Source organism: Diabrotica virgifera, chromosome 5, assembly GCF_917563875.1.
Source record: "Diabrotica virgifera virgifera chromosome 5, PGI_DIABVI_V3a".
Classification (NCBI taxonomy): domain Eukaryota; kingdom Metazoa; phylum Arthropoda; class Insecta; order Coleoptera; family Chrysomelidae; genus Diabrotica; species Diabrotica virgifera.
Genome location: NC_065447.1, coordinates 231,690,846 through 231,710,688, shown reverse-complemented (window position 1 = coordinate 231,710,688; position 19,843 = coordinate 231,690,846). Strand labels below are relative to the sequence as shown.

Genomic DNA, 19,843 nt, shown 5'->3' with positions numbered 1-19,843 from the left:
TATACATATGCACTACACAATACATCTGTGTGCATAACAGGTTGCATACCATTAAGACAGATTTAAAAATAAAAATTACCCAGTATGGGCCTATTGGTTTTTTGAAAATAAATACAATATTAAAAACACCTAATTACATTTTAATCTGACTGTTTTTTCTTTCTGTTCTCTATGTATCAGAGTTAAAACACACCATCAAAAGATGTCATAGAATAAATATAAAAATTTACCATCCTTACCAAATTTTAGAATGTATTTTGTCCATTATTTTCTGTATTCTATGTTTGTGTTAGTATTGTTGAGGGTCATAAAGCTTTTAAATAATCTCAACGACTAGTAAGTTGAACTGACGAATTGTGATATTTTATAAAAATTTACATATTTCTTTTTATCTATATTACAGAGTCTTGAAAAAGGAATAAAACCATTCCGAAAGCTAGACAAAAAGTCAAAAGAGTGTTTCTTTAACATCCTGGCCAACCTTCTGACTGCAACCCTAATAAACTAGTTGTTTGTTTATATCGACAGTCACTAATATCCAGTATTTCTTATATATATATATATATATATATATATATATATATATATATATATATGATTTTTAAAACTTTTTAATAAAACATATACCGTTATACAGTTTTTACTTCTGTGTGGGTTTTTGATAACTATGGTATACAGACATCTAATGGGTCCTTTCAATTTTTATTTTTTATATGTTTTTGTTAATTTTTAACAATATATAGTCATGCTCGTAGATCTAGTTATAATTCTACAAATACAACGAAATAAAAATGTAATTTGAAATAACTAAAGGACTTTTCAATGGGGTTTCTCATCGATTGTCATTTGTTTCGAGCTTCTGTCATATGTTATATTATAATCCGTGTATAATATTAATATACACGGATTATATGAAATTAAAAAGATGTTGAAAAGCCCTATGTGAAAGACATAAATAATTATATTGTCCTGAATTTATGTAATTCTCAATACAATGTCGTATTTATGGTTGCATAAATTTAAGGGAAATATATAACAAAGAATACTTACCGTAAATAAAAGCTGTGATCCTTTAGTTAATATCCACACAGCACATATTTCAAATACTGAAGTAGAAACGTCGTATCTGAAAAGTAGTCATTTTGTTAATAATGGTACAGCAGTGCTCTAACAAAAGAATTGGCGTTACCATAGAATACACATGGCGTGGAGCCCCACGTTATACATCGACGGTTAAACTGCAAAACCTCGTAAGTCGATTTTTGGTCCATTATGACTTTTATATTTTGTTGGTTTATATTTTTACACATCTTTTAAACTACGAAAGCTTGTAAGTCAATATTTAAATTTATTGGTACTAGCGACATCTACAAAAACCTCGTAAGTAAGATTTTAAGTTACAAAACTTCGTAAGTCGCATTTTTATGAGACAAAACCTCGTTAGTTTAATGATAGTTTAAGATTTTAAGTTACAAAACCTCGTAAGTCGCTTTTTGACAAAAAAAAAACAATATTACTGAATTTTACTTAATGGTAATGTAATCGTTACCTAAAAAGAACCCTATACACAAAAAAAAATAATAAATTGAATCTTACATGAAGAAGTCAAAATGTTTTTCGTCTCTCCTTCAAAATTACATAAAACTGACTTACGAGGTTTTGTAGTTTAACCGTCGACATGTTGTGGATTATAAAGCCAGCCAAGATCACCTACTTCGAAGCTTTCATTCTTGCATCGAGAATCGAGAATCATATTGATCTTTCATTCTGTCTTTGTCTATCTGGATGTGTTGTCGGGCAAGTTCATGAATGTTGTTCATTCGTAACTTCAGGCGATTGACATATTCTTAGCATGCAATATCTTCCTCGGAAGGTCTGCAGCCAAACTCTAGGTCGCAGGGCAAACGAACTTCACGACCCAACATCAGGCAGGTTGGGGTCTGACCCGTAGTTCCATTCACGGCCGAGCGGTAAGGCCATTAGGAATAAATGAATATGCTGGATCCAATCTGTCTGATGTTCGTATACAAATTTGAACAGGTGTTTACCCATCGTTTGGTTCATTCTCTCAACTATTCCATTTGATTGAGGATGCAGGGGTGTCGGTCTGGTCTTATTGACACCAATAAATTTACAAACGTTTTGGAAGACTCAAAGTTTCGCCCTTGCTCGTGGCTCGTAGTGGATCTCCAAGGGAACACCAATTCGGCTACAGAATTGTTTGACAAGTACCTCTGCAACGGTAGCAGCTTCTTGATTTGGTACCGCATAGGCTCGGTCCATTCCGTAAAATAAGCCATGGCTACCAGGATATATTTATTTCCAGCATCGGTTTTTGGAAATGGACCTGCAATGTCGATTGCTACTCTTTCCATAGGACTACTAACATTGAACTGTTTCATGGGTGCACCATATTCTTACATCGTCTTTACAGTTCACCCAATAGAACCGTTCTCGAACCTTTTGCAGAGTCTTCGTAATTGTTATTGTCATATTTAAATAGCTTTTATATCTGGGCTGCTTTTGTTAATCGTGGCTCTGAATTTCTTCTCTCAGTATATGTAATACTATGATAAGTATTGTTGTTTATCAGCCTTGTATCCTCGTTTTAATTCTTTGTTGAGGTTTCTCAAGCTAGATTTTCCCCTTTCACTATGTATACCACTTTGGAAAAGATTTCTTCTATTCTCAATTATTTTAAGGGCTTCATCTGTTAAGGGTTTTTCTGTTTTACAGGATTATTTAGCTTTAGCCGATTAATTGGAGTTGTTACACAATGTTTAATAGTCTTCCATAGTATTTCTTGTGATGCACTTTTACGCATCATACTTTTTTACACTTCTTGGAAAAGATCTTCCTTCTTTCTTAGTTATATCCTCTTTGTTTCTCTCCGTTTGTTGAGCGCTTTAAGTTTGAGCTTTACTTTAGCTACTATCTGATCAGCGTATCGCCCCTGGATATGATCTGACTATTTGTATTGATGATCTCCAGCGAATATTAGTGAAAATGTTATCAATTTGGTTTCTAGACCTACCTCCAGGACTTTTCCCACTATAATGTCGGCGTACATGGTGTTTAAATCAAGTACATATTCATGATAAACTAGAGGTTTTTGAACTCAAGCAGTAAGAGTCAAACAACATATAGGCCAAGACATATGCTAAATATAAAACAAAAATTGGAGAAAAAAGAAGACATTATTATAGTTGTCATAATTCAAACTGGATCAAGGATGTCTGAGGGATTTAAGGTCACGAAAGGATTGCCTACCTTTTGTAGAGGTCTAGAGTCTAGAGGATTGTAAAAGGTCTACCCTTTTCAAAATTCATCTGGAACAAGCACTGAAGCTGTGGAAATGTAATGGCATGGGAATCCCTCTCAATGACGAGACAACACTATACACTTTATGTTTCGCTGATGACCAAAGTCTGATTGCTCCAGGATCATGACGACTTGAGTTACATGACGCGGAAGCTAAAAGAAGAATATAACAAATGGGGTCTCGAAGTCAACATTAAGAAAACTGAAGCCATGTGCATTGGAGGGACAAAGCAGTCCATTACATTAGACGATGGAGTAGAAATTAAACACTGTGATGAATACAAGTACCTGGGTATAAAAATAACTTAAGATGGAATGCTCGATGCTGCTATAAAAGACATAAACATACAGGGTAGGAAAGCTATCCATAATGAACGGCATTCTGTGGGACCAAACAATGTCTAAAGCGAACCAACAGCCTATATATATATATATATATATATATATATATATATATATATATATATATATATATATATATATAATACCATACACCAAGTGTAATCACATATGGCAGTGAAGTTTGGCCACTGACACAAAGAATATAGAAAATGTTACTAGTAGCAGAAATGGACTTCTGGAGAAGAGCAGCAGGCAAATCAAGAAGAGATCGATAGCAAATGAGAGAATACAGGAAATGATGGGAGTTACACATACAATCATTGATGACGTAAAAACAAAACAACTAATATGGTACAGCCATGTACAGAGAATACCAGATGATAGGGTCCCTAAACAGATTTTGGCGTGGACTCCACAAGAGAGAAGTAAAAGAGGAAGGCCGAGAAGAAGTTGGAGGGAGGGAATTGAAAAAGAATTAGTGGAAAGAGAAATCTCTTCAGGTCTATGGTTAAATAGAGAAGAATGGTGGTTAGGAGTAGGAAGGCGTAGGAGAACGCTGTAAACCGATAGTAATAGTATAATTAATAATTTATAACTTACTTTTCAATCACTACATAGCATATCTCTACAGTTTCATTAATTCCACCTAATCCTTCAAAATTATCCAGAATCTGTTTTAAGATAGCTGAGTAAGATTCAGAAACACATCCCTCGATTGATAACAAGTCACATGTTATAGATTTAATAAAACTCATGTGATTGAAATTAAATGACTTTAGCCTCATCGTTGCAGCCATTGCGTCCAAGATTTTTTCTCTTTCTAAATAGAGGTAATTTCTAATATTTTGCATATCTGCGCTTCTGAAACAAGTTATCAAAATATGAATAACGTAAATAAGTATAAAACAATACAAAAGACATAAATACAAAAAACATAATAAAAAGAGCGTGTCATTTCGGCACTAGGAATCTCCGAATCCGGAGTCCCCGTAAGATTTGGGTAGCCCTTAATCGAATCAGATAAACTGCGGAAGATGCGCCGACTCTCTCTACAGATGGGGTAAACTTTCTCTCCTTCTTATGATTGCGGTTAACTAGTTTTGATGGGAAATAAGCCACAATTTTACTAAAAAAATTATTTTATTAACGATTCGACGCCCAAATCGGGTGTCGTTGTCAAAATACAAAAAATATTAATGAATTACACAAAAATGTTGTTGCTTACTAAAAAAATTCTTCTAATAATTTATCTGACTGATTTATATCGGCAATTCAGACATATATTATACATTTTAATGTAGAAGACTTTAAAATGATATTGCCAATATTTATGAGTTGCGTTCTTAGGACGTCTTTATTGAAAGATAGTTCATTCGATTACATGAAATCAACCCCAACTCAAGAATATCCGTCACAAAAAAATCATGACATGTGATCTGTCTTTAGAAAGACAACCACATACCACATGCAATGGTGATAGTAAAATTCCCGCGCTAGAGATTCCATAGTAAATCACAAGGGAAAACCAGGAAAAATCCTCGTGATACTATCCCGACATCGTAAGTATTAGGTCTTACTTTAGTTTACTCTCAAAACTAATACCAAATTCTGACCTTAATATGTACATATGTTATTTTAAATTATAAATAATATTAATAATACATAGATAGGTACATAAACAATACTAAAATATGAAATATGTACTCGATATGTTATTGACTTACTAATCCGTATTTTCTTTCTATTGACTTACTCCTTTAGTATGGGTAACCACATTCTACTGCATTCTACCGAGGAATTTGCAACACGATTGGTTTCATTTACCATAATTAAAGCCGCTTCTTTGATTTTTCTCTTTTTACTATTTGTTTCTTTCAGGACTATACTTGAATCTCTCCACTGAACTCTATGTTCATTATCCCATGCGTGTTGACATATTTGAGATCTATCAAATTCTATATTTTTAATATAAGACTGATCTTCACTTATTCTAAGGTTTAATGGTCTTGATGTTTCACCTAAATAAAATTGTTCGCATTCACAAGGTATTTTATAAATACAATTCTTTGTTCTTTCTTGTTCACTGTTAGGTTTAGTTTTAGATAGAATAGATCTCAACGTGTTTGTTGTTTTTAATGTTATTGAAATGTTGAATTTATTTCCTATTGTTTTAAGTTTCTCGGATAGTCCTTTTATATATGGTATTGATTATTATTGATTTTATATATTCGTTATCGAAACGTTAATAGAATCATTTTTTTAGTAAAATTTGTGGCTTATTTCCCATCAAAACTAGTTAATTGCAAAAATGCCACAAGAAAATAGCTTCAGAACAACATTATGATTGCGGTGCTGCGAGACAGACATTCAGGCACATAGTACAGTACAGTACACAATAGAATATATCGACGGTTGAAGGGTAAAAGTTTGTTACCCACAAATCACATTTTTTCAGGAAGTATAAAAAACGTTCCATTTAGAAAATGAAAGACAGTCAATATTTCAATCTGTTTCAGAGGAGACCATCATCCTCTTACGTACATTTCACCCCTTTGAGATCTTCAGAGAGGTCTATGGTATTCTTCTTTGCTTTGCAAATTGTAGAAAGCACGGATTCAGGTTATCACCAGAATGTTAGTCCCAACGATAGAAGTCTTTGGATTCTCGGTCCTATACTTATTCGGTCTAGGTCTCTTATTTTATTAAATGGATATCGCTACAGCGTCTGAAATTTAGCTGTATTATGGAAGCATTTTCATGTTTTTGTTATAAGGTTATTTCACCTACAATCACTGAGACGCCATAATGATTAGACAACGACACAGTCGGGTCAAATGGGTACATGCCAGGTAGTGCAAAATGGAGACATCCCCGTTTTACACAACGCTTTTTCGATTTCAATAAAATTGACAGCAACTGCTACTGTTGCTTCTCCTGGTCCTAGTAAGCAAATGGCAACAGCTGATGAACTCCAACCATCAGTATCTGGAGTTAGTTCTCTTTAAACATCAACATCTAGATTTAGTTCTCCCGAACCTTCAACATCTGGAGTTAGTTGTCAAAAATCTCTGTTCCATATTTCACCGAAAATACTTATGCCTTCTCCTCAAGAGCTTGAAAGACAAGTAAAACGGATTAATGATAAAAGAAGGGGCAAAACCGTCTATCTAACTTCATCTCCATCTCCATATAAAAATCAGTTGGAGGCTGAAATAAAGGAACAAGGGGAAAAAAGAATAAACAAAAGAAGAACTTATTTGAACTTCAGGAAACATCCTCAACAAGTAGAGGTAAGGAAAAAGAGGCGAGAAAAAATTATCTAAAAAGAAAACTGCAACCAGTCAATAGTAAACCAGAGAAAAAAATGAAACTTGAAAAAGGAAAGCTATGATCACCCTCATCAGACGAAGAAGAAGATAAAGACATTGATTGCATTTTCTTCAACGAATTGTATTCAAACTCTAGGGAAAATAAGGATGGACCAATGTTCAGGATACGGCGGTTGGGCCCACAAAGCTTGTTCTAATGCGGAGGAAGAAGACGATACATTTGTGTGTGATTTCTGCAGTCTCGTTAATGTGCTTTAAAATTTTGAACTTTTCTTTCATCAAAAAATTGTAAATTGTTAGTTAAATATTCAAATCATTTAATATCCTTGTAATTAAAACAGATTTTCGTCAAAAAAGTGTATATTTCAAGGTGTGTAAGGGTCCCCCATTTTACCAACATAGTTGTATAAAATGGGGACTTTTGACTTTTTTTGCTTAACATTTTTTCAAACTTTTAGTTTAAGTGGTTTTGAGAAAACATACTTACAGATGATAGAGTAAAAGTTAACAATAGCAGTTCACAATACATAATATCACAATATGTTCATAAATTTATAAACTAAACAAAATAAATGATTAAGCGTCCCCATTTTGTACAACTCTTCCCTACGCTGAATAAATAAATTGTAAACATATTAAACACTTACCTTCGGACTAAAGCGTTTAACAAGCTATACAGCCATCCCAAAATTTCATAGCAGTTCCCATCTTCCAGACTTTTAAAATGAAATATAATAAATTGGAAGGTGCTTTTAACGGCATGGTCATTTTGGCAAAACATATCAGTTTTAATTAGTTTATCCAGAAGGACTACATGCAATCTACAAAATAAATACGTTAAACAAAAATTAGAAATATTCATTTTGTCTAAAAATTTTATATTTTGGTTTGTTGATTTTGCTTTATGTACTTAATAATGTTTTCATGATGACTAATAGCCCGATCAGGGAACACAAAATTTTACGAAAACCTCCAAAAAAAATAAAGGAAGGATGAAAATTTGGGAATAGGTAGTTGAAATTGTCTATTATTATATAAGAAAAATTTTACAATTTTACATCCCCTCCATTTTACAAAAATTGGGAAATACGGGATGAAAAAATAAGTCCGAAATTGTATAAAATGACTAATTCTAAGTAACTTTTGTTCTATAGGGTTTTTTCACTAAGTTAATACTTTTCGAATTATTTGCGAGCGAATATGTTCATTTTTAACAAAAAAAAAAACATGTTTTTGGACGGTTTTTCGCAGATAACTTAAAAAGTAAGTATTTTAGCAAAAAAAAATATTCTATTTTAGAAAAAAAATATAGCTTATAAAAAACTGAAAAAAATGGTGTATGCATGAGGTTTGTAGACGCAGTAGAAGCAGAGTTGTAGCTAATGAAAAGTATGTTCTTCTTCGTCAAATTCCAAAACAAATATTTCAATTTGAAATAACCCAAAAAGCAGCTCTTTTCGGGAAAATTAATTACAACTTTTTTAAAGTGTTTTAAAAAAGGTTTATTTTTGTTTTTTAAGAAAACTTCTAACATTAAAAGTAAGTGAGTTACGCTCAAAATATTGCTGGTCTTTTTTATTTTTTGCTAAAACAATCGCGAGAATCACCCCCTAATTAGCTTCCCAAATAAAATTAATCGTTACCTCTTCACAAGTTACTTTACTTATGTATTGTTTATATTATCTATAAGTTTCATTGGTTCAAAGTGCTCATTTTTGAAAAAAACTGGGTTTAAAATAAAACATTTTTTTTAATTTCGAAAAAAATGGAATTTTTTATGAAATTAACTTAAAAATTACTAGTAATACCAAAAATCTCAAAGAGTAATAAAATGTTCGTTTTGCTTTTCTGAATATTTTTGATTTTTTGTTTTCTTGTTAGACAAAACTTGGTTATGCTATGGCTGTTCAAAATTTGCCTAAACTCGTGATTACTTACTCGTTCAAGCCATTTTAACTACAGCTTTTTCTAAAATAAGCACTTTGAACCGATGAAACTTACAGATCATATAAATAATATATAAGCAAAGTAACTTGTCAAGTGGTAATGATAAAATTTATATGTGATGCTAATTAGGGGTGATTTTCGCGATTTTTTTTACCAAAAAATAAAAGGGACTAACAATATTTTGTGCGTAACTCACTTACTTTTAATGTTTAAAGTTTTTTTAGAAAACAAAAATAAACCTTTTTTAAACACTTTAAAAAAGTTGAAATAAATTTTCCCCGAAAAGTGCTCCGTTATTGGGTTATTTCACGTTGAAATTTCGATTTGGAATTTGACGAAGAAGAACCTACTTTTCATTAGCTTCTAGGTCTGCAGACCTCATGCATACGTCGCTCCGTTGTCGCTCGTGCTCTAAAAATCGTGTGCGTTCGCAAAAAGCATACTTCACGAACTGTTTCGTAAATAACTATTTTGCATACAGTTATTGGTGTAAAAATACTACGACCAGGGGAGGGATGTAGAAGAAGAGGAAATACTTCTCTGTGCTTTAAAAAAAGACACAGTCATTACCTCCGAGTATTTTAGTACATTTAGGCAATTCGGTAATGGCAAATTGGACACTGCACCAGTGATGAATTAAAAATAGGAAGTTCAGGAGATCATCATATCGCCAAAAAATATGTGGCATTATCGGTTTACACAAACTGGGTGATTTTTGGCCAAAGTAGAACTCAACAACTCTTATTTACATATACCTACTACAACTACAGAACTTTTAAATATCGGTATGACCAAAGACCCAATCGATCGTAAAGCAAGGCTGTTTTGTTTTGTAACAAATCATCACTTTTGCATTTAGCTAATGCTTTTGTAGCACAGCTAAATTAACTGTAGAAGGTTCTTAGTATTTCCAACATTCTGTTAAATAAACATTAGGGATCACAAATCAAAAGCTTGGCTATTATAAAGAGTTCTTGACATTACTTTTGGCAACAAAACTTCCTATTTTATAGTCCAACTTACGGTGCAAGAATCTTCCAAATTATTTTACAAAATATTACAGAATCTCCAAAAATATTTTATGTTTACTTCAAATTAACAATTATGTTAATTATTATAATAATTTAAATATATATCCAGTGTTTTCCTGATTTTATAAAATTGATATATGTCATAAAAAGACAGTTTTGTTACTAACTGACAAGTATAGAAAATTCAAGAACGTCAGGCAGATCAATTTCTAAAATTCATAATTTCAAGAATAAGGTCTTACTTCAATTTTGTTAATAGTAAACATAATATCAAATATTAATATTTTATATTAATATAAATATTTATATAATTTATTCCATCGCTTCAAGTTCCATTTTACACAAATCGTACCAATAGCAACTATTTTCGGACGATTTTTTTCACTTTTGGAACAATATTTTTACTTTTGGAACGAATTTGTGTAACTAGTAGGCGGTTTTAAGGGGGTAGGCGCAAAATCTCGGACCAATGCATTTTAACCGCTTTCTTTTTTTTGAATCATGAGAAAACTAATAAATACCTAATCAATGGGAAAGTCCCAGTAGCTGGCTGTATACCATAATTAAAAATCATACAGAACAAGTAAAAACTTCGTTTGTATAATGGTCTAAAAAGTTTATTGAAAAACTATTAAAAAGTCATCCAAAAGGATTGGCAAAACGTTTTCGATCTAGATGAGATCATCTTCAGTGCGTTCTGCTTAGTAGATGAAAACTAGCAACCTTATAGAATAGGTGACATCGAGAAATATGATTTACATTTTTAAAAGATGATGTTAGTGGCGACTCTAAGTCGATGTTAAGCGATAAAATTTAAGATTGCTCAAAGGGCAACATGATTCACTGCTCGATGGTAACGTGTGGTACTTGCCAGTTAGATGGACACAGGCCAATCCTTTTGGATGACTTTTTAATAGTTTTTCAATAAACTTTTTATACCATTATACAAACGAAGTTTTTACTTGTTCTGTATGATCAATAAGTACCTATTTTTGAAAAATTTAAACTGAAAATAAAAGATTACATTATTACCGAGGGCCGAGGAAATGAGTGAGTCACAAAGTTTCACAAAAAAAAACATATTTCGCGAAATGAGCGTCAGATCGAAAAACTAAAAAATACGTGTTTAATATTTTTCAAAAATCTATCGGATGATACCAAACACGCCCCCACGGATACGGGTGGGAGGTAAATTTAAAATTAAAATTTTAAATAGGAACCCCGCAAAATTTCTCGAAATAAACATCAGATCGAAAAACTGAAAAATACACGTATTCAATATTTTTGAAAAATCAATTTAATCACACCAAACACTACCCCCATGGAGGTGAGATGGAGGGGTTACTTTAAAATATTAAATAGAAGCCTCCATTTTTTATTGCAGATTTGGATTCCTTTCGCTCTCTCTTGTCGTTTCCCCATTACTGAGGATCGTGATTTCTTCCAATATTCCTAACAATGTTTCTCCATTGGTCTCTATCTCCAGCTGCTCTAAGAGCTTCGCAGAATGAGTTTCCAGCTGAATTCTTTATTATGTCGGATCATCTAGTTGGTGATCGTCCTCTTGATCTTCTCCCCGGAACGTTTTCAGAAACAATTAATCTTTCCAAACTGTCGTCACCTCTCCGAACCACGTGACCAAAAAATTGCAGAATTCGTTGCAGACATATTGTGGACAGCCTTTTTTTAATATTGAGTTGGTTTAGAATGGAAACGTTTGTCCTATGAGCTGTCCAAGGTATGCGCAGCATTCTTCTCCAGCACCACATCTCAAAGGCGTCAATTTTTTGGCGCTCGCATGCGCGAAGAGTCCAAGTGTCTGCTCCGTATAGAAATATTGAGAATACAAGGGCATTCACCAGTCTCATCTTGATATTTTGAGAGATAGATCTGTCTTTCCAAACTTTAGTTAGGTGACTCATCGCATTTTTTGCCATACCAATACGTCTCCGAACTTCTGCTTCACAGTTACCATCGTTAGTTATACTAAACCCGAGATAGATAAAGGTGTTTACTATCTGGTATTCCTGTAACATGTTAGTCAGTTGAATAGTGTAGAATCTGTCGACCACCATTATTTTTGTCTTAGCTTTATTGATTTTCAAACCAACTTTATTGCTTTCGTACTCAACTCTTCGCAGAAGATCAAACATTTCTTGCTCATTTGCTGCTATAAGTGTAGTGTCATCAGCAAATCTCAAATAGGAGATTTTCCTACCAGCTACTGTTACTCCACCGGCCTATCCTTCTAAAACCATCCTCATGACATGTTAACAATAATTGTTAAATAAGTCAGGTGACAACACGCATCCTTGTCCAACACCTCTCTCGGTCTTGAATTGGTTTGAGAACTTCTGATCTAGTCGTACTGTCGCTATATTAGACTGGTACAGATTTTTAATAAGTGTCACCAGGTGCATTGGTGCGGCCATTTCTATTAAAATTGACCACAGATTTATCCAGCTTTATCAAATACCTTTTGGTAGTCAACGAAGCATATAATCATAGGTACTTGAAATTCTCTAGACTTTTCAATGAGTTGTATATATATATAATGTATTTTATAAATATTTTTATATATACAGTGTTCCCATACATCAAAGTTTGTCCGACTAGACACCGTGAATTTTCAGCTTGCTATTAATCAACTTTTTTTTGTACGCGCGATCCAGGTCTATTATAAAAATAGATGAAATACAGAAATAAAATTAAAAAATTCAAAATTTAAGAAATTATATAAAGTATCTACAAACTAAAAACATATTTGTTGTTTTTAGGTAAACGGTAAACTATATATTAAATCACCTTTATACTTTATTAAAAAATCCAAATTGTAAAATTAGTATACTAATCAGTACATTCATTTGTCATTTTTAGCCTAAAATATTAAATAATTTTTATTTTATTGATTACACACTAAAATGTACTGTATAATCAATATTATTATATGTCATATAATAATGTTGTTGTTAATTAATATATTTCGACAAGTAATTAAAATCGATTAATACCGTGTGTCCACAGATGGGGTGCCCAAGAGGAAAAACTTTTTTATTTTCAATTATAGCGAAAAATGTCATTCTTGATAAAAAGTTTTGCATGTTCTAAATTTGCCCCATAAAATAAAATTCAAGTTTTTCCAATCCTGCTTAATTTTATAGCCAATTTTATGCAAATCCCTATAAATGTTTGCACTAAGTTCGAAATTGTAACAATAATAACTTTGGAGAACAACACTTTCGCTTCTCTGGATTAATAAGCCAGACTTTGTCGTCCTCCTTGAATCATCCAATTATTTATTAATTAAATAATTATTAATCCAATAATTTTATTAATGAAATTTATCATAAGATAAATTCTTTATTAAGAGGATCGGTACGTATTTTCGGCTGCAATGCTATTTAAATGGGGATTCATTTTTTTCGAATCCTGAGAAAACTAATAAGTATTTTGGAAAAATTTAAACGCAGAATGAAAGATTACGTTATTAGCGAGGGCCGAAAGTCCCTAAAAACTTCTATAATGTTTATTTTAATAAGTTACAGGGGTGAAAAACTAAGAGAAAATTTAGTGTGATTTTTAATTTCAAATATATCATTCAAAATAAACTTTTTATTTATTCTAAGGGACTTTCGGCCCTCGGTAATAATTTAGTCTTTCATTCTGCGTTTAAATTTTTCAAAAATATTTATTGGTTTTTTCAGGATTTGAAAAAAATGAACACAATGCCGTGGTAATATTTTCCAAATCTATCTTTGTCTTACAACGCACTCAGCCGAATATAATATTGTCAGCATATATTGTCAATCAGACACTGACAATCAGTGACAAATTTAAATATTTGACATTGCATCGGGAATATGTTGAGTTATTTATTAAATATTATTGATATATAGTGTATTTGATAAATAATTGATTTAAGACGTGAACTTAATAAAAAGTTATTTATTGTGTATTATTTGTGGAAGATCCAATCAGAGAATACATCAGGATAATATATTCTGTGATCCAAGTATTTTGTTGTTAAAGATGTTCAAAATTGTAAGCATTCCATAACAATATATGTATTATTAAAAAAATCACTTTAACACTTTTCCTCTTTCCTCGATTGAGTATTAGTCTTTGTTGTACAAATAAATTATTACAATCACTGAATACATAGTTAGTGAAAAAATTATCACATTTATTAACTGAATTAATAATTTGCAATTATAAAAATAACAGTTATCCAAGAACATTCAAAACCCATCTCTTTAAATTAATGATGACATTTTCAAGTAGAATGACATTCTAGTAATGTTTACATATCCATACCAGTGTGAATTTTACTACACGTAATTTTCCGTGTAAAGACAGAAAAAGTAGGGATACACGTAAAATATTTGCGAATTATGTACCCATAGCCTTAAACGCTCAACAATGTCGAAAAAAATGACAATTCGAAAATTATTTATCGGAGTTGACAGTTACTAAGCTACATTGTGGCTTGGCAACACTAGATTATTGTTACGATTTCGAACTTAGTGCAAAAATTTATAGGGATTTACATAAAATTGGCTACAAAATTAAGCAGGATTTGAAAAACTTGAATTTTATTTCGTTTTATGGGGTTCTAGAACAATCAAAGCTTTTTATCAAGAATGACATTTTTCGCTAAAATTGACAATAAAAAAGTTTTCCTCTTGGGCATTCCAACCGTGGACTCACTGTATGATTTATATAGGATAAAAAGGTATAGATATGTTATCTGTATAGTAAGCAAGTACAGTTACAAGTTATATAATAATAATAATGCATATTATGCAATAATCGAATCCAAAGGGCCGGTTCGGTTAAATAACCGGAGTTTAATCGAGAAAATACCGGCCCTAAGAATAACAGACTTCATAAATGGAATTATAATTATTACCTTATAATTATAATAATAATTAAAATTGCATTTATTAAGTCTGATATTCTTACGGTCGGTATTTTCTGTCCCGATAGACTATTACTTTATGTCCCGATTAGCTAACCGGGACATAAAGTACCTACCGGCCCTTACCTAGCGTCACCAAATTAAAATTTGGTAACACGAATACTAATCCACAGCGGCTTCAAGCCATCGTGCCTGCAAAATTTTCAGAGACGATCCAGTCCTGACCGATACAAAGATCCTACCATCGTTGCCACTCACAGAAGTGGTAACGGCTCGGCGCACGGTAAGGGCGTATTATAATAACGTGCAACCGATTTTACATAAACTCGCTGATATTTTCGTGCTATTTGGCTATCTTACTGAATTAGGTAGATATTATTAACAAATATTTCTATTTTTAAAAAATATAAATGGAATTATTTCATAGTAGTCACAAAATATTTATTTGCAAATTTTAACTGTTACCAATGGTAACAACGGTTACATGGACGCTTCGCCAGTGAGCGGGATATAAATTGAGGTACAGATGGCCATTTTCCTGAATTCCAAACAGCGACACAGATAAAATGGATGATATGTAATCCTTTGTCACCTAGTAATTGTAGTATTTCACATGGTATTGAATCAATGCCTGGGGATTCCTTGGATTCCTGGGATGCCTTGGATTCCTTAAGTAAAAATAAATAAATTTTATCGGAGACATTTTTTCGAATTATGGATAGTTGGCGGTATAATCGGAATAATTGATTGTTGGAAATGGAAAATTAAATTAAAAAATGGAAAGTCCTAACTAAACTGAAAAACTTAACTTTTTTTGATTTTAGGACCTAATCTTCACAACCCAATAGGTTCCCATAACGCTTTAGTAACTGCAAATTTAGCATCCTTGCCTCCCCTACTAGGTATTATACTATTGTTTTAATTGATCCAATTTTATTTTGTTAATAAACTGCATCATAAATATTTTTTTGTTTTGTTTTTTGTTTTCTGGCTTTGGTGTTGAACCTTTAGCCACGTAATTTCATATACTTATAACTAACTCAGGGGAGTACATAATGTATTGTGTGTGCGGTAAGTGAACGTCTTGTTACTTTGAAAAGTCGACTTCATTGTCTTTCCAAAAAGACGCTAATTTTATCCGAACGTCTGCGGTACCTCCGGTGAGTAGGTACCGATCCCACAAGTATAGAACCTATTTTCACCTATTAAATTTTTAACAAAAGAAAAATTTCCTACCCCTGATGTGATTCGAACTCACGACCCCTTAATTCAAAGGTTGGCTCTCCTAACACTGGGCGGGCACTGAGCCACAGAGGAATCTAAATATTTTTTTGTCGGCTTCGAGCACGTATGTTTGGTTGCCTAGTAATTTCCAGCCACTGTCAGTCGATCTAAATTATTTAACAAACCCAGGAAATATATAATACTTTTCAACGATTGTATATTAATATTATTATTATTATAATTAACTATAATAATAAAATATAATAAGTCAGATCTGGGAAATCTGGAAAATCTGGGAGGCAGATATTAAACTATGAAAAAAACTAGTTTGTTCTGTTTTCAACAACATAATATACATGTACAGTATATATTTTTTATTCAAAAATAATGTTTTAAAAACATCAACCGACCTAGAAACCGACATGTCAAATATGAAGAAATTTTATAATTACGCACTCTGAGATATTTGGCATAAACAAAAGTTTAAATATTTGAAATCTCGTATTACATTTTTATTTCTAAAATATTACTATGTCTCTTTATTATTAATCCCATGGCTTAATCCCATATAAACATTATATTATTTAATTTAAAATATATGTTATTTACAAATTTTATTTTCATACTTACCTGAAATATTCTGTGTCTACTGTATTTATATTAATTAAGGATTCGAAATAAAAACTTTGCATAATATCGCGCAATTCATTTTCAAGCAAATAGTCAATATTATTCACTAGTTCTTTCAGGTCCGTTAATTTAAATTTCATTTTGATAATTTATGCTATATTAATTTATTATATTAAAATTAAGCTGGTACTTTTATTTTCAAAGAATAAACTTGATTTGACACCAGCTGTCAGACAGAGGCTACCACGCTACCACCTTCATAACCAAAATTAAAAACTCTCGATGGTGTAGTGGTTAGAGTGCTGGGTTGGCAACTATGTAGGCTCGAGTCCGAATCCTACCAGGGTTGTTAAATTTACTTTTTTTAGGTAAACCAAAATAATTGTGTATTTTTAACAGAAGACAACGAACAACAGCTTAAAAAAATAATTAATGAGAATTAACCGCAATTTCAGTTAAAAAGAAGTTTATTTTGACGTTTCGATTTCCACTTTAAAAGTAATTCTCAAATATAGTTAAACGAAGTATTTTGTTGTATTACTTGATAAGACAAAAAATAGATTTATAATTTAATTTTATCTGCCTACTATCTACTTTAAAGTAGATGACTTTAAAAAATGATAATATTTTTGTGTATCATGAAGAATACATGGTAAAAAATGAAAAACCAAAGAAGTTATCCACTCTTATGTTGGTAACTGAAATTTCTTGGTGAAATATTGTAGGACTTAAGCCACTAAACAGAAAACAGTGTTTAACCGTATCAACAGTCTTCTCTGTAATTCTTTATCTTTGTTGACACTCTTCTTAGTATCTCCTCATTATTTTTCCTTGTCGTCCAAAGTATCTTCAACATCCCTCTACGAATTGACATTTCTAATGCTTTAACTCAGTTCATGCTTGATATTTTCAGGGTCCATACTTCTGCTTCATACAGGAGTACATACCAAACATAGCACTTAATCATTATTTGTCTTAGTTCTAAACAAAGATGGTTATTGCAAAGAAATGTCTTCATTTTCTGAAAAGTGGCTTTAATCATCTCTTCTGCGTTTTATCTAATTAGATAAAGTAATTCCCAGTTGATTTTTATTCCATATGGCTGTCTCTCAAGTGCTTTTTTAAATTAGTGGTCGGAATAAACATTGAACAATATTAGGGACACATTTCAACCTTGTCTAACTCCTCGTTTTATTGATATTTCATTGGTGGCTAATAAAACAGTGTTTAACGGTTGATTGATAAATATAGGTACCTACAAGTATATTTATCAATCAACGGTTTAACAGTCTTCTCAGTAATTCTTTATCTTTGTTGGCATTCTCTAGTTCAGTATCTCGTTATGTTGATTTGTACTGATATTAGTTGATTTTTATTCCATATGGCTGTCTCTCAAGTGCTTTTTTAAATTAGTGGTCGGAGTAAACTTTGAACAATATTAGGGACACAATTCAACCTTGTCTAACTCCTCGTTTTATAGATATCTCATCGGTTTAGCTATCTCCTTAAACAGTGTTTAACGGTTGATTGATAAATAAAGTATATTTTTATCAATCGCAACGGTTTAATAGTCTTATCAGTAATTCTTTATCTTTGTTGACCTTCCTTAGTTTAGTATCTCCTCGTTAGTTTTCCTTGCCAAGGTATCTTCAACATCCTTCTACGAATTGACATTTCTAATGCTTCAACTCAGTTCATGCTTGATATTTTCAGGGTCCATACTTCTGCTTCATACAGGAGTACCGACCACTTAATCATTATTTGTCTTAGTTCTAAACAAAGATGGTTATTGCAAAGAAATGTCTTCATTTTCAAAAAAGTGGCTTTAATCATCTCTTCTGCGTTTTATTTAATTACATAAAGTAATTCCCAGTTGATTTTTATTCCATATGGCTCTAAGTGCTTTTTTAAATTAGTGTTCGGAGTAAACATTGAACAATATTAGGGACACAATTCAACCTTGTCTAACTCCTCGTTTTATAGATATTTCATTGGTGTAGCGATCTCCTTAAACAGAGTTTAACGGTTCATTGATAAATATACAAGTATATTTATCAATCAACGGTTTAACAGTCTTCTCAGTAATTCTTTATCTTTGTTGGCATTCTCTAGTTTAGTATCTCGTTAGTTCTGTTGATTTTTATTGATTTTTATTCCATAGGGCTGTTTCTCAAGTGCTTTTTTAAATTAGTGGTCAGAGTAAACATTGAACAATATTAGGGACACAATTCAACCTTGTCTAACTCCTCGTTTTATAGATATTTCATCGATGTAGCTATCTCCTTAAACAGTGTTTAACGGTTGATTGATAAATATACAAGTATATTTTTATCAATCGCAACGGTTTAACAGTCTTCTCAGTAATTCTTTATCTTTGTTGACATTCCTTAGTTAGTATCTCCTCGTTAGTTTTCCTTGCCAAGGTATCTTCAACATCCTTCTACGAATTGACATTTCTAATGCTTCAACTCAGTTCATGCTTGATACTTTCAGGGTCTATACTTCTGCTCCATACAGGAGTACCGACCAAACATAGCACTTAATCATTCTTTGTCTTAATTCTAAACACAGATGGTTATTGAAAAGAAATGTCTTAATTTTCAGAAAAGTGGCTTTAGTCAGTGCTCTTCTGCGTTTTATCTAATTACATAAAATAATTCCCAGTTGATTTTTATTCCACAGGACAGTCATCTCTCAAGTGCTTTTTTTTAAATTAGTGGTCGAAGTAAACATTGAACAATATTAGGGACACAATTCAACCTTGTCTAACTCCTCGTTTTATGGATATTTCATCGGTGTAGATATCTCCAATTTTTACGGGAATGGTTTGATTTCAGTACAGGCTCTTAATGACACGAATATCTTTATCATCTAATCGTATATTTTTAGCACCTGCATTAATTTTACATGCTTTAGTTATTGAATGCCTTTTAGAAATCCACAAAGCATGCAAAGACATATTTTCTTTGATCACGGCATTTTTGTAATAGCTAATTTAGCGCAAAAGGTGCAGTCACCCATTTTTAAGACCAAATTGGGTTTCTTCGAAATCTCGCATTTGCTCCTAATTATGTTGTGAAGTATTCTTAGGAAAATCTTTA

General features: G+C 32.0%; 1 protein-coding gene across 1 annotated transcript in view; it reads right to left on the bottom strand.

The window, feature by feature from the left end:
* Positions 1-16,949, bottom strand: part of LOC126884711 (uncharacterized) — a 54,275-nt gene extending 37,326 nt beyond the window's left edge. The window contains exons 1-4 of the mRNA XM_050650833.1: positions 16,743-16,949; positions 7,640-7,813; positions 4,264-4,524; positions 1,051-1,126 (exon numbers count right to left, since the gene is read on the bottom strand). Of these exons, the coding sequence (XP_050506790.1) occupies positions 1,051-1,126; positions 4,264-4,524; positions 7,640-7,813; positions 16,743-16,882 (651 nt within the window). The 5' untranslated portion in view covers positions 16,883-16,949. The remainder of the gene's footprint in view (positions 1-1,050; positions 1,127-4,263; positions 4,525-7,639; positions 7,814-16,742) is intronic.
* Positions 16,950-19,843: the final 2,894 nt, after the last annotated feature.